This window comes from Rousettus aegyptiacus, unplaced genomic scaffold (assembly GCF_014176215.1).
Source record: "Rousettus aegyptiacus isolate mRouAeg1 unplaced genomic scaffold, mRouAeg1.p scaffold_m13_p_3, whole genome shotgun sequence".
Classification (NCBI taxonomy): domain Eukaryota; kingdom Metazoa; phylum Chordata; class Mammalia; order Chiroptera; family Pteropodidae; genus Rousettus; species Rousettus aegyptiacus.
In genome coordinates this window covers 107679094-107695287 of record NW_023416306.1, presented here as the reverse complement: position 1 = coordinate 107695287, position 16194 = coordinate 107679094, and the positions used below count along the sequence as shown (strand labels likewise).

Here is a 16194-nt window from a genome sequence, read left to right as displayed (position 1 = left end):
TAGCTGTTTTGAAAGGATTATACTATTGTCTCCAGTTCCTGGAACCTTAGTCCTCCAGGCAATGTCAGGAAGAACATTTATCTTTACAGGTCTGAGTCGTTCCTATATTCAGGTGAGGGGCTTCCTCTGACTTTGGGCAGCCTGGCTCCCAACAATTAGCCAATATTTACTTACTATAATTCTAGGCATTTATCTAAACACTTAACAAGCATTTTATATAATCCTTGCAACAACAGTAGGTACTATTATTATCTCCATTTTACAGACAAGAAAGCAGGCACAGTGGGAATTTTACTTGCCTTGGATTACACAGCTGGTAAGTAAGGGGTGGAGACAGAACTCATACACAGGTAGTCTGATTACAGAGTCCACTCATGCGCACAACACAGATTCGAGATAATGAGATGGCATAGAATGACTAGGGCCATAGTTCCCAAACCCTGTGTCAAGGTGCAAATTCATAGTGGCACCCACCATGGGATATTTAAAAATTTTAAAGGAAATACAGCAATAGTCAACATTTCTTATATACCATGCAAATTACTTAGCTTGAGATAATTAACAATTTGAACATTAAACTGTGCTATTCCTTTTGATTTCAAAATATCTTTGTAAAGCTGGGTTTTAGGATATCCCTCTGATTAAAAAAAAAAAAAAAAAAGTAAGTACTGTGTGAAAATCAGCACAGAACAGGAAATGGAGATAGCAGTGTTGTATTCCAAGGTTTGAGAACTTGTGCAGTGCCCAACAGGCATATACATTCCATTAGTTAACTATTTATGGCCTTTTTAAGAAAAAAATAATTTTTTCTTCCGACTTGTATTATTTTTAAAAATGGTAAATAAGCTGTTAGGAACCAACCACTTAAAAAGCAAAACTGTTAGGTGTTTCTTTTGACCTAGGGGTGCTGTAAATAATTGCTGAGATACTAAGCACACTATAAACTAAGAAATTGAGAACAGCTAGATTGGGGTGCTAAAAACAGATCAAAATGGTCATAAAGGAATAGCATATGGGAACTTGGCTTGAGATGGCTGTAAAAAATAATATGAACGAAGCCACTTTAAAATGCAATTGGAGCTATCATCACAGAGGAACTGCCTTGCATATTTTATTCCTTAAACCCTTGAAATGTTAAAACTGGGCAAAATAACCTTTGGGCCTAAAGCAGCACTGTATTCCAAACAACTGTTTCCAAAGATAACAAGAAAGTAGATATTGTGACTATAGTACTGAAAATTAAAAACATTCTTTAAAATTAGCATCACTGTATTAGCTTATCTACACCTATAGAAATTCCTTCTAATCAAGTAATTGCTCCCCTTCCTTTTTGAATAAATACCCCTTCCCTTCACCTTCTGTTTGGGTTTCTGCCTAAATTAGTCAGTGAGTGCTTCCTGAATAGCTCTTCTTTTGGATCTCAGATAAACGCTTGTTTGCCTCTCACTTTGGCCTTTTATTTTTAGGTTAACATGACCTAAACAGATATAATAAACATTTAACAGGCATTTTATATTTTCAACCATTAAGTATCTGCTGTATGCCAGTATTCACAGTGCAGCAGATGTGTGTGTGTGTGCGCGCGCGCGCGCGCGCACGCGCACACACACACACACACAGACCACTTGAATCTGTCTGTACACTTTAAAGGTCAAAACCTATGAGGGAAGCAAAAAGAGATGTAAACAAACCAAAGTTAGGGGTAGGACAGGACCCAAGTAGGGTTTGATGCAACCGAGAGCCTGGACCACAAGATAAAGGTGTGGTCTGAGGAGAGGAGGCCTCAAAAAGTCGACTCCTCTCTGGGCCATTGGTGAATATGAGATTAAAGAGATTGGGTACTCAAATGATTATGCAGAACCTTGGTTGCTGAACTTGAATTCAGAATAATGTTTGTCGTGTAGTTCTGAAAGGTACGTCACCCTGGTCAAGGTAGGGTCTGGTAAACTGTCCTTGCCTGTCACAGTACAAAGAAACAGTATATTTCTTTGGTAACCGGAATATTTATATATATTGCGGACTCTTCCCCATGTGATGTTGGAGAAACACGAAGATTGAGCCTGTCTATCAATTTTCCTTTTGTAGATATATTGCAGATGATCATTTTTGGGTTCACATACACTTACTTTAGACAGAGTCCATTGAAATCCATTGATTAAGTTTGCGCTTTCTCAAATATAATATCTTTTGTGTAAACTGGTTTGGATTTGGGATGTTGAAAAAAATACGTGTCAGCAATCAAATTGAATAGGTATTTCCTTAGGCTGGTTTTTACCTGAGACAGCTCTTACCCATCATTTGAAATCATGCTTTCAATGTTTCAATACTTTATAGTCCCATTATTAAGATTACTAATATTTACTGTAGATTCCCCTATTATCTTCATTAAAATTATGGGTGAATAAGGATAGTAATAATAATAATAGTACTTCATATATGTAATTTTTTCTTTATATGTATATTGTATTTACTCCTATGTTCTTAGCACTAGAACAGTTCTGGTACATAATTGATGTTCAATAAATATTTCTTACATGAATGAGAGAGAAACAGGGCTGAGAAACAGTGGCTTGAGCCATGGTTATGGGTAAAATGGCAAGCAGGAAAGATTAGAGTTTAGGAGAGTGGAAACGTGAAGGATTCCAATAGATAAGTAAGGGCCATTGATTTGTGATTTTATGCGAAGCTAGTTAAACTTGTAAAAGTGGGGAGAGGAAATGGCTGAATTCTTACAAAGAGGTTATATTGTGTAGTTCTTTTACTGGAATTTTCCTCTTGAGAGGAGTCGTTCTCTAGTTATCCATATTGCTTGGATCCAATATTGTGTTAAATCAAGAGATTGTCTGCGTTTTCTGGTCTTATCCCCATTCCTTGTCTGTGTAGAAGATCCAGGAATTCTTTCCCCAGAACTTTTTTCTTCTCCCGGTCTGGGCCTAGATTGAGACCCTTGATACGTTCTCCCCAATTCTGTAACCTCCAGGTCAGCAATATTGTTAGGGTCGACCCTGTTTCCTTTGCCCAGGAAACAACTCAGACATAGGTTTAATTTTATTCCGGGGTTGCACGGTCTAAGGTATAAATTTTTTCTTTGTAAATCTCTCACGGTTTGCTGCAGACACAACTTGGAATGGGGTTGCAGATAGATGGGGTGGGGTGGCGCTTATGGGATTCCCTCTTTGGCTTCTAGCCCTCTTCCTGTATAGGCTTCTTTGCCGGAAAACCAAGCTTTACGGACCAGAAGTGGGTGCAGGGATGAAATGCTGGATGCCCTTCTAATCCGCCGCCCAGCCGAGGTCGGGGATGGTGGTGGGGGGAGTGGGTGGGGCGAGCGTGAGAAAGGGTCTAGCGCTGAGAAGAACTTGGAGTAGGTTAAGAGCCCAGCCTCGGGAGATTAAATCCGGGTGTGTCACCATGGAGATGAGGCTGACCCGTGTGCTCCGCTGCCATTGGCTGGGGACTCCCGGGCAGGGAATATAAGCCAGCGCTCGGCAGACAGTGAGTGCAGTGTGTGCTGACGGCACCGGTGATCGCAGTTTGGTTTAGCAGAGCAGAACCGAGCTGAGGTCTGGCTCATCTAGAGGGCGTCGGCGAGAACATGGAGAAACGGTGAGGCGGGCCCCGGGCTAGGGAAATCCTTGGTGGTGGGGGAGGGGGAGGGAGAGGGAGAAATGGCTGTCACGGAGACTTGGAAAGCTGGCACTATGGGCCTGGAGGGGTCTGAGAGAGGGAGAGAGGTCCTGGAAATGCCGAGAGGCCTGGCACGGAGCCCGGTGTCAGGGACAAGGCGGCAGAGCAGTAGGGCAGCCCGCGCCGATAGGGGCGCGCGCGAGAATCGAGGTGGAGTGGCGCCACTGGAGCAGGAAGGGGACGGCTTAGTACAGTGAAGTCTACTCGAAAAAGTAGCAGTTGTGTGTATGTGCACGCGTTTGGGGTGCAAGTGTGTGGGGAGGAGGTGATGCATACCCCCCTTCCCCCCTCTTCCCCCCACACAAAAGGTCTTCTCACTCATGTGCTCTTCGCAGATTCCCATTCCAGAGTCTAGGTAAAGCCGTGAGGAGCTTTGGTGCCGATATCTAGAGTCCCACCAGAGGAGAGGTTGCTCACGTCCCTCGCCAACACCTCCCTCCCCTCCACATTGGCGGTCCAATTAAATTGGGGATGGACTCTCCAAGGAGAGAAGAAAATCCTTATTCAGTGAGCTGAGCCGCAGACCCTGCCCACTCCCCCAAACCGACACCTTTGAAAAGCCTTCTCTCTGCTTTGGTCCTGGAAATCCCAGCCCAAGTCTGCAGGGTTAGGGATAACTAGCTTTTGAATGCCCAGGGATCTAGGGTTTTCTTGTGGGACTGATGGCCAATGAGGAAGTCCTGTAAACTGTGGCTAGATATGCTAGGCCTTCGCATTTCTTTCATTTCCTTTCCCACCTGCTGATGGTATTTGATTAACATTTTACCATTATATTGCTTCTCTTCCCTACCCTGTGGCCCAGCTCTATTGCCACCAGCCTCCACCCTTATCCTTTACCCTGCTGCTTCCCTATGGGTAGCCTGGTGTATTGTAGTGTCACCTGGTTTCAAAGGCTATGCTTTTAAGGAAAGAATTTCCTCTAGAGACTGAGTTACTTCTGTTCAGCTCAGTTTCACTTTTTTTCCCTTCAGTCTTTGGTTTTTCCAGATGGATGTGAGAGAATTGGACTGGACTTCTGAGAAAAAATTTAGGTTGATTTTTTTGGGATGTATAAGTTCTGGGTAAATGTATGTCCTTAAGTCTCTGAAGGGCAAAGAAGTTTGATGATGAGAAGAAAAGATGGGAGAAGGCAAGGAGGAGAACAGAGCAGAGAGGAAAGTGTAAGAAAGATTCAAGAGCTATGGAGCTGAACCTTCATCTATGGAGTCATAGATCTTTGGAGCTTATTAGTAGCAAGTTTTAATTAATTTTTAAACTGAGCCTGTAAGATAGGTGGAGCTCTTTATCCTCCATGAATTGGTTACTTCAACTATACTTCTGTAGATACTGTGACCCTTTCCTCCTCTCTAAATCTCTGTCACAAGAAGGGCTATAAAACCTGACGGTGGTGGCAAAATTGGAGTTGGGGCTAGTGGTAGAAACATAGATGTCATTAACTTTTGTCAGGGTCTGAAATGAATTTCATATCAGACTTTCAGTGGTTCTGATTCAGAAAGAGGAGTGAGTGGATGGGTGCGCTTAGTGTGGCCTCTCCTGAGAGAGGGCAGCTCTTCAGTCGACTTCTCTGTCCCCCACCACTTCAGTATACCTGCCAGCCTTTCTGTACTAAAGGGCATTAGTCTATGATGCCCTTCAGATGGGAGCAAAATCACCTTGATTTTTCTTTTTTCCTAGACTCGCATATGAAGATTGTCAGAACACTGCAGAATGGCTTCTGTCCCGCACCAAGCACCGACCTCAAGTGGCAGTGATCTGTGGTTCCGGATTAGGAGGCCTGACTGATAAATTAACTCAGACCCAGACCTTTGACTACAGTGAGATACCAAACTTCCCCCAAAGTACAGGTACTGGCTGGCAAGGAGAGAGATATGGGACCAAGAGAGATTGATGGGATTCTGATGGTAGGGCAATGCTTCTGTCCAGATCTAGTTATCCTCTACAGCACTGGACTAAAGACTACTGTCGTAAGAGGAAAACAGGCCACCATGAATCAGAATGACCTTAGAAGGAAATTCCCTTCGTGGAAATTTCATAATAGACAGGGCATGTGTGTGTTAATGGTAATATACAATAACGCATTTCCTATGCATTAATGACTCAAAGCTCCAAACCTCTACAACAACATCCGCATATATACCATGGTCACCACATGTTCATACACCCATCTCATTTCTATCATTCTGCAGCTTAAATGTAAAAAGCAGTGCCTGTAACCTCCCATGACAAAGTCAGGCCTTCCCTGTCCTATGTCCTCCTGCACAGCAACAAATGAACACACAGATTACCATGTTCTTGCAGACAAATACACAGATAAGACATGAATACATAAAACCTGACACACTGACCCTTTGGAGGGGAAAAGGGCAGATGTCTCCTGTGCACAGTAGAGCTTGGGACCTGAGGATAATGTATCCAGCATCCTAATAGCAGCTGGAAAGTGTTATGGCTAAGGCTTGGGAAAGGGCCAGGTGAAATAAGGGTGATAAAGGACAAGGGGTGTTTATTTGGTTTATTTATTAATTTCTCAGATAACTAATTTCCCTTGGTTAATTTAATACATTTTTAGATTTCCGCCTTCTTTTCCCTGGAAAGCTATGACTTTTAACAGATTTTTCACAGATGCTTTTCAAACCCTTTGGCGTAATACTGGGAGGTCAGAGCAGGGAGGTGGGAAATGGGGGTTGGAGACAGATACACTAAAGAGATAGGGATAGCAGAACTTTCTAAGGGAGATAACAGTGACATTTGATCCACCTGCCACTCCTACACATAGTGAGAAGGGCACTGCATTAAGTGATAAGTGAATTAATTTTTTAAAACTTTATCGACTTATTATACTCTACTTGGGTTTTTCTAACTGTGTCACCTCTGCTCTATTATTGGTAATTTTTTATTTTAAATAAACTCCTCTATCACTAAGTATCACTCGACTCTTCCTCTTGGTTTTGATCCCTCTCTCAGACCATTCATTCCTTAAAAGATAGGTTGGCCATGTCCATTAGAGGAGAAATGCCAGATAAGGAAAATGGTAATAATGGATATTGTATCTGTGTGGGGAGTTATCTTTGCATGCCACATCACGGGTATGTATTCCTACAGGAAATCGTGTGTCATAATGGAGACTTGTATGAGTTCTAACTCAGCCCCTTTCCCTGTTCAGTAGCCTCTTTTGGAAGCAGAATATGCCATAAGCTCCCTTTCAGGCGTAAGGATATATATAGTTTAGTTAGAGTAATAAATAATAATATGCATTTTTGAGAATTTTGGAAATTTTGGAAAAGAGGTCTATAACTGTGTTCGTTGCATTCATTATTACCCACTTATTCTTTTTTTGTTTTTGTTCACTTTTATTCTCTTGCAGTATGGCTTTTTCATTCTTTTGAAATTTCTTTAAAAAGCCTTTTCCTTGATATATGTTCATTTGAACATCTTTACTCTCATAGGTCTAATCTCAAGATGTATTTATATACTTATTTATAATTTATGATTAACTTCTGTCTCTACCAGACTTAAACTTTCTGAAAGTGGAAATAATAATATCTTCTTTTGCTTAATTATATCCTCACATATTGAGCACAGTGAATTGGCTCACAGTAGGTGCTAAATAGGTACGTATTGTATAAAAACATCATCTCATTCATTTCCCTTTCTTTGTATTCAGTGCAAGGTCATGCTGGTCGACTGGTGTTTGGGTTCCTGAATGGCAGAGCCTGTGTGATGATGCAGGGCAGGTTCCACCTGTATGAAGGCCACCCACTCTGGAAGGTAAATCAGGATCATAAGCCTGGTTGGATCTGGAAGAAGGAGAGTTCTCCTACTTTATTGCCTAACTAGCTGGGCGAGGTAGATTTTTAGTTTCCTCCTTTCATGATGTATATCATGCATATCTGCATGGTGGATTGGTGAAATTTTAAAGAACGCTTTCTGATCTTTTATATTTTGTTTCTAAGGTGACATTCCCAGTGAGGGTTTTCCAGCTTCTGGGTGTGGACACCCTAGTGGTTACCAATGCAGCTGGAGGGCTCAACCCCAAGTTTGAGGTTGGAGACATCATGCTAATCCGCGATCACATCAACCTACCTGGTTTTTGCGGTGAGAACCCTCTCATAGGGCCCAATGATGAAAGGTACGTGTTTCGCTCCTTTGTTTAAGGACCTATCTGGGAGTTAGGAGAGATCTCACTATATTCCATATATCTGAAATAATCCAACCTATGCCCTAGGTGTGGAATTCGTTTTCCTGCCATGTCCGATGCCTATGACCGGGAGATGAGGCAGAAGGCTCATAGTACCTGGAAACAAATGGGAGAGCAGAGAGAGCTACAGGAAGGCACCTATGTTATGGTGACAGGCCCCAACTTTGAGACTGTGGCAGAGTCTCGTCTGCTGCAGAAGCTGGGTGCAGATGCTGTTGGTGAGAAGGGGAATTTGGCTGGAGACTTGAAGAGGGAGGGATCTGATAAAATAGAGATGGGAAGGAGTAAAAGATTATAGACCTGATAGGATAGAGAGGATCTGACTTAAAGGAAGATTAAATTAAAGTGATTTCCAGAAATATATTAAGGTGGTGAGATTTGATGTATTGTAGCATCAAACCTCCTTACACAGCATCAAGGAGTTTAACAGCTGTAATGCTAAAGACCTATCCATGATTTGATAGCTACTTCTAAGGATTATTCTAACAAATGTCATAGCTACCTTTTGTACCTCTGACTGGAGAATGGAACTACATCATTAGAACCAACTTCAAAATTTCCAGACAGTTATAGAATAAAAGCATTGCAATGGTAACATTTGTAAGAAATGTGTAAGGCCCTCTGAAGCCTTCCTCTTTTAAGCAACACAGAACAACCTAAGCTCAACACTAATTTAGCTGCTTCTTTGGTTGTTTTTTGAGATATTAAATTGTAAATGAGGTAATGATAGAGGTTAATGAATAAAGGGTAAGGAAAAAAGTCATTTGAGGACCCTAACACTTGGCTTTTTTCTTTCTCCTCATTAGGCATGAGTACAGTACCAGAAGTTATAGTTGCAAGGCACTGTGGACTCCGAGTCTTTGGCTTCTCACTCATTACAAACAAGGTCATCATGGATTATGAAAGCCTTGAGAAAGCAAACCATGAGGAAGTACTAAAGACCGGGAAACAAGCTGCACAGAAATTGGAACAGTTTGTCTCCATTCTTATGACTAGCATTCCACTGCCTGACCGTGCTAGTTAACCAGCCCTGGGGTGTGGTCTGGCTTCTCCCTTATGGTATCCAAGTAGTTGCTACCTACTTTGCTGGGGTCACATGCCTCTATCCTTAAGCAGTAGCAGAGAAGAGAAGATCTCTATACTTCCCTTCCCCACTTCTCCCACCAGATTCTTCTGGTGCTGAGTCTTCTTTTGCTCAATCGTCTTCTCAAAACAGTGTCCACCTCTATTCTTTCACAAGAGCCGGAGCTTAAGCCAAGCCCTACTACACATCCATGGATATTCTTAGGATTTGATGTTGGCTGTTGTTGAACTTGACACAGTAGTAGTTGATGCTAGCTTTTTGAGATGATGTTCTCACATTCCTAGAGACTCAGTTCTGCCTCCGTCAAAGTACTAGAAACTACACAGGGACCAGCCCAATACCACTTATACTTTTAATACTATTATATTTTGAAAATAAAGAGAAAGATGAAATACTTTCTTCATTTTTGTACAATTGGGATTAGGCTGGGGCACAGTCCAAGAATGGCCTGAAAGGCTGTGAGAACACATGTGTTATTATGACTATTTGCTTTTACTCTCATAAATATCTGAATTAGTTCACGATCTCCACTGTTCTTTCTCTTCCACTGTTGCCAGTTCCTTGTTAAGCCCTAATTATATTTCCTCCTTTTTTGCTTATTTTTATTTTTATATTTTATTAAATTTATTGGGGTGAGACTGGTAAATAAAATTATATAGGTTTCAAGTTCAATAATATATTACGTGGATATTGTTTTGTTTTTTTCTTTTTAATTTTAAGAACACATTTATTTCTTATTGTTCTGGAGGCTGGAAGTCTGCAGTTAGGGTGCCAGCATGGTCAGGGTCTGGTGAAGACCCTCTTCCTGCTCTCCTCACATGGTGGAGCTCACTATATTCCCTCTTGATTTCCCTCTCCTCGCTATTCTAACATCTTCCACAATTAATGGCAACGATGTTCTCCTTCACCCCACTCTGACGCAGTGGCAACATCCCTTTCCGCTGCCAGCCACTTCACTGCTGATTAGAGTCCAGCCAAGCCCAGGCAACCTGTGAAGTTGGCTCGTATCCAGCTTCTCTTTAAGCATTTTCTTTTCTCCTATTTCCATTCTGACTCTAGTCTTTCTCTTCACTTTGCTTCATCAGAACCTCCCTATGACGCAGCAGTCGGGCATGGATGGCCCTTTGTTGGCTCATTGCACTATTTGCTTATCAACTTGCGTTCAATAGGCTGGTGTGTTTGGAAAACATACTGCCTTCCCAGGCCTATTTACCTTTCAAGAATAGTGCTGGATGAGCCTCTAATAGCGGTGACATTTCAATTACTATATTATGCAAGAGGCATTTTGGACAGAAAACATTTGAAAACTCTTTCAAATCATCCTTTGGTAACCGACCTACTTAGCTGAGCTCAGCACAAAGAAAAAGCATCCAGGAATGGCCTTGTCACCACTCTGTCTTTCATCAGTTCTTGTACCTCCACCCAGCTGTAAAATCTACCTGGATGTTTAGGCAATCTGCTAGCACCTGTCATTTGTCTTTGAGAGCTGATGCAGAGGGTAAGTACTGTGCATCCTTTAGATTTATGTACAACTCTAACTTGTTCATCTAATCAGATGGTTTATTAACATTTTAATCAAATTATTAAATATCTATGTATAATGCTCTCAGCTAACATAATGTTAAATTAAGAATCTAAAAATGGTCTTTCTTCAAGTGCCTTACAATCTTAAGGTTGATATACATTTGTAAGACCATTAACTTAATATAAGGCAGTATAAATGCGATGGGAGTCCAAAGGACAGATCAATTGTGTACATTGGACCATGAGGATTGTTAGTTTAGGGAAAGTTCTATAGGAAACTTTGAGCTTAGTCTTAAAGGCTGGAAGGGAGGAAGAGGATTTCACACCCAAGCTAGAAAAGCACAGACCTGCGAAAAGTACTAAGCATGTTCATGTGCCATCACAAAAGTTGTGACTAGAATAGAGGATACGAAGGCTTCTAGTGAGCTGTGGGTAGACAGGTTTTAAGAGGTCAGAGGGGAGCTGCATTTGCTACCTCGCTTTCTTAACCCTGATCTGCCTCTTGGTGAGATGGATCAGGAACCATGATACTAGATTCAAGAAGATTGTGCATTCAGTGTCCTATTTCAAGAGTATAATTCTTTAGTTCTAAGTACAAAAAGTAGGATTCACCTACTTTATGCGTATATACATATTATTACTATATTCATATTAATGCACTAAATATACCCCAATGGGGACAGAAAACAAAATTGTATATTCTTTATAATGCAGACTAAGATATAACAAGAAAAGTAGCTACAGGCAAGTAATAGTCATTTAATTATAGGTAATAAGTATTAATTTAAAGTTAATTCACTAGAATTCTAGGTTTAAAGGGGTATGGGATGGGGAAAGAAAACATGAAGACAAAGTATTTTTAATTTCTTTTTTAAAACAGATTGTCTGATATATAATGCACATATAATAAAATCTACTCACTTAAAGTATATAGTTTGATGGTTTTTAGTATATTCACATGTAAGTGCAATCACCACCACAGTCAATTTCAGAACATTTTCATGGCCTCAAAAGGAAATTTTGTACCTTTAAGCTATCATTCTGTGCCCACCTAACCCCCTGGCTTAAGCAATCACTAATCTACCTTCTGTCCCTATAAATTAAACTATTTTGGGCTTTCATATAAATGGAATAATACCCAGACTGTTAGGTGGCTAGTCAGACATGAGTGACAGGGGAACAAAGGAATAGGGGCCCAGTTCCGTAACCATAGAAACTTTCCTTGAAGATCTTTAAGGACCTCCCAGCAATTTCTCCCTTTTAGGGTTATAAATTACCCCAAATCCTAGAGCAGAGAGGCCATAAAAACCGCTGGCGTAAACTAGCTACAAACACGTGCACAGAAAGTACTACCCATAACTTCAGCCCCACTATACTATCAGTATAATATTGTAACTATGCCTAGTTCATGAATGTAATTATAATAGACTGAATTCTGAGTACACACGTATATCCTAGGCAAAGTTATTGCCTAGTGTCAATCAGATGTCAAAATGACCTCACTTGCCAATCACCAAGAATGTCTTTGGAACCACCCATCACGACACAAATACAAGGCAGACATTCCCACTTCTGGGCCCTTTTTGCTCTTCTGGGCTCTCCTTCCTTTTTGGTGGCCTTTTGTGGCCTTTTGCCCTTTTGTAGACATTTTGGCCCCTTTGTGTTGCTTACAGCGCTGGGAACGTGTGCCTCCTTATAGCATATTTTGTTTTTCTTCATGTGCCTCCTTGGGTCATTCTTTGTCTTTCTAAAACATATTCTTAATAAAACTATTAAATCTCAATGACCTGTGATTCTTCATTGCGTCATTTGAGGAAGAACCAAGGGAAAATGCTAACTACACTTCTGTGCCATCATTATCCCTCTCCCCTCCTACCATTGGGGCAACACCAAACTCCCATCAGCCCCAACAATGACAGAATCATGTGTACTTTTGTGACTGGCTTCTTTAACTTAGCATAATGTTTTCAAGTTTCATTCAATTTGTAGCATGCTTTAGTACTTCCTTTTTATGACCAAATAATAGTCCATTGTATAGATACACCACATTTCATTTATCAAATGTGTTCAATTTCAAAGTACCAAATAACCCAGCTCAAATTGAATGTATCAGTTTTGGTGAACAAGAGGATAAAAACACAAAGCCAAGAGAGATAGGTCTGGGAAGGCCACCTAGAGAAGGGTTGTTCTCGAAAAGGCTGGTGATACTATTCTACTTCAGAAGGGCCTGCAGGATGCCTGCAGAATGGATTATTTTTTTCCTGAGTCTCATCGAAGAGGAATTTTCCACTCAAATGGTTAACCTTGTAATCAGCTCTTTGTTCTGCTTCTGTAGACACGTTTGCTGCATAGGCCGAAGGGCAGAGTGATCTCAAGATCAACTAAAGACTCACCCTCTCCTTTGTTATTTGTTTGTTTGTTTGTTTAGGCCAGGCAACCCTTGATTGATCTCACAGATTGCAAGGACTTTGTCAGTTTACAATTCCTTATTTTTTAATTGTTTATGCCTATAGCACCTGGTCTTCTTAGGTGGTCTCCCATTCAAGTACTAACACCAGGCCTGACCCTGCTTAGCTTCCGAGATCAGAGGGGATCAGGCTTGTTCAGGGTAGCATGACAATAGACTCACCCTCTCTTTTATTTGTTCTATCTAGATAACAGACGTATTGCCTAAGTTCCTATGTGAAAATCTCATGCTCTATAATTGCCCATAGTAACCCATAGTAACTCCTGCGGCCTGTAATCACCTGTGGAAAAATCCACCAAACAGCATGGATAAGCCCTATTAAAGCAAGATTGCCCCTGAGCTGGGTGCCCAAATCTTTAGAGCACTAGCTCTTCTGGGACTACCTGTATAATAAACTTGAGTTTCCAACTCTCCGAGTGATGCTAGGTTTCTCACAGGTCTAATTTTGCAACATTTCTGCAACATCATGATGTCAAAACACACTCTCCATCACGTTAGGCTTTCTTCCCTGACCCTATCATGATTATCTTTATCAACATCAATAATCTTTATTAATTATGTACCATATACTTTGAATAGAACATTGTCCTAAAAACCATACTAGGTATTAGCAATAATACAAAAGTGCTTGCAATCTAGATAGGAGACAAAATATGTGCACAAAAATGAGGCTGAATTCGTTGTGCCTTCTACCTACTTTAAGTCTTTTGATATGTTCTATTGTCATTTTTAGAATCAGTTTTCTCTGTTGAACTATGAATAAGAGGGATTAACTTTTTGAAAAATGCAAAAATGTGTGAAAAGTAGCATGTATTAAGTGCCAGTGATGGCTTGTACTACAGGAATTCAGAGGAGAGAACCAATAGGGAGTGGGAAAGGGATTGGTGAGATCTGAAGTCTTACAGGGGTGATCGATGAAGAGGAAGTGGCAGAAGGCACTATATGTAAACAAATTCAGGAATGTTTAATCATTTAACATCGAAATGGTTAAATTGAAATTATAAATGAGAGCAGTAGGAGACAAAATGGAGGGTGGGGGGTCTAGATTGTTTAGGGCTCTGATTCTAGGCTGAGGTATAAGAACCATGTTCTTGAGGCAAGATGGCCAGCCATTGAAAGTTTTTAAAGTGAGAACCGATAGGTGAAAATCACACTGTAGTATTCTGATGGATTGAAGCTTAACTAGAAGTAGGAAGGCTTGTTTTGATGGTAGAATTACTTTTGCCCCAAAATAGCTGTATAGAATAGCATAATTAATGGTGTTAAGTATTTAATTTTTAATCAGATTGAGGTCTTTTGTAGTGTTTAAAAGAATATACTATAAATGTATAAAGTAAAAATAAATATAAAGTAAAATGTAAGGGTGAAATAGAAGAATTCAGAAATGAAAATATACAATTAAGTCAAATTAGTAGTTTTCTTTTATTTTAGATAAAGTTTTGAACAGGTGATATAATCACATAGTTTAAAAATGAAGGAACATTAAATGTATACAGTGAAAATTTTTACCTTCATCTTGTCCCCCATCTACCCTTTCTTCCCTACCCCACTGGTAACCACTTTTATTAGTTTCTTGTGTGTTCTTTCAGGATTTATAAAAATATAAAAAAATAAAAATACATATTCTTATTTTTTTCTACTTTTATTACTATACACAGAAGTTAGCATGCTATATGTACTGTTCTGCATCTTGCTATTTTATTTTCTCTTAATATATCTTGGAGATCTGTTTGCATTAATAAATTAGTGTGATTTTTTAATGGATTAGGTCGATGCTGGCAAAGATACAGGTTCGTCACTTAGGATATTTTGAAGCAAAGAAAGAAAATAGTCTTAAAAATTTTTTAGCCATTTCCCAGTTTGTTTGCTGATTATTAAGAGGAATAGAAACAAAGAGATAATGTCACTTGCTGCCCCTTTAAAGCAAGATGGAGAGAGTGGAACCATTCATTCTGTGCTATGCCTTCTGTCTAAGTTGACTTGGATTAGATTTGCACTGACTTTTTCCTTGTAAATAGATCTCTGCTTTTCATAATTACTTTTTGTCTCTAAGCACATCTTCAAACAAATATTAACTATCTGCCTGGTTTTTCTGTCATTGTAAATTTTATTTAAGAAAAATAAAAATTTTTCTATCTTTAATTTTCTTTTTCCCTTATTTAAAATTTCGGCCTAAATTAGATTTATATTGTTTGAATTAACTTGCCTTTGTTTTCTTGTTTCGAGATCAAAAATCCCTTACTGTCCATCTGGTTTTCCCTTGCACTTTCATTCTGAGTTTGTTCATTATAGAAGCCTTCGTCTATCTCACTTGCTAGTCTCTCTTTTTTTTTCTTGTCCCATTTCTCTTCTGTTATTTACATTTTTAATGTCATTTTGCTTGTCAGCTATTTGATTTTAACCTTAGTCTTTCTTTTTTTATTTTTACACTGTTTCTACGTGTGCTCATGCTATAATTTTATAATAAAAGATTAGTAGGAATATACTACTACTTTATGTGTAGCCCAATCCATTCTAATTCTGTCAAGTATTCCTTTTACCCACCAAAGGTTGTCTAAGGTCAATTCCAGCTCTCAATATTAATCCTCGCTGCTCCCCTCAAATAATAACATATAGCTACCACAATTGTTAGCATGCCTCCAAATTCATCAAACAAAGTATGAAAATAAATTTAATTTCCATTAGGAATAAAGTTGATATTTGGCACAGTGGTTGTTTTTGATATGCTTGCTTTGGAGGCAGGAAGGTTCTCACTCTGGACATCCATAGATAAGATGTTAGGGATCCTGTGAAGCCCCTGAATTGTAAGATTATGTGTATGCCTGAATTTAGAGTGGGAGGGAGAAAATTATTAAGTTTCCTTGAATGCTAATTCCACCAACTTTCCCTCCTCCACTCACTGAAAAAAATGAAGATGGAATTATGGTAAGGGTAATTTTAGATATTTTCTGCCAATCTTCCTTTTTCTTATGTAAATCTTCCATTATTTGTGGCTGTACATCTTCTAAAATGTTTTCTATCTACTGGCTCTTCACTTCTAGATAGTTCTATGGCTGGTCTAAGGACTTGTTAGCCATTATCCCAAGGATCTAGGAAACTGATCTTTGTTATGTTTTTACAATACTGATTTCAGGAATGTTCTCAGACCAGAGAACATTCTGAAAGAGAGTCTGAAAGAGACATCTTAGAGAACCTAAGTGTACCTTGTATTATGCATTGTGTAACCCTTACACATGA

At 39.7% G+C, this 16194-nt stretch overlaps 1 protein-coding gene and 1 pseudogene across 1 annotated transcript; one reads left to right on the top strand and one right to left on the bottom strand.

Moving 5' to 3' along the window:
• Positions 1 to 3460: 3460 nt before the first annotated feature.
• On the top strand, positions 3461 to 9360 carry LOC107521166 (purine nucleoside phosphorylase). The gene is made up of 6 exons (XM_016165626.2): positions 3461 to 3606; positions 5362 to 5531; positions 7349 to 7452; positions 7638 to 7813; positions 7910 to 8100; positions 8689 to 9360. The coding sequence occupies exons 1-6, from the start codon at positions 3596 to 3598 to the stop codon at positions 8904 to 8906; spliced, it is 870 nt and encodes a 289-aa protein (XP_016021112.1). The 5' UTR covers positions 3461 to 3595; the 3' UTR covers positions 8907 to 9360.
• A 3634-nt stretch (positions 9361 to 12994) lies between these two features.
• On the bottom strand, positions 12995 to 13115 carry LOC118601454 (annotated as a pseudogene).
• Between the last annotated feature and the right edge of the window lie 3079 nt (positions 13116 to 16194).

Bases quoted from the DNA above. Each gene is read 5' to 3' on its own strand.
- LOC107521166 (XM_016165626.2), top strand. The intron at 5,532-7,348 runs GTACTGGCTGGC...CTTTGTATTCAG, and splicing joins AAACTTCCCCCAAAGTACAG to TGCAAGGTCATGCTGGTCGA. The intron at 7,814-7,909 runs GTACGTGTTTCG...CCTATGCCCTAG, and splicing joins ATAGGGCCCAATGATGAAAG to GTGTGGAATTCGTTTTCCTG.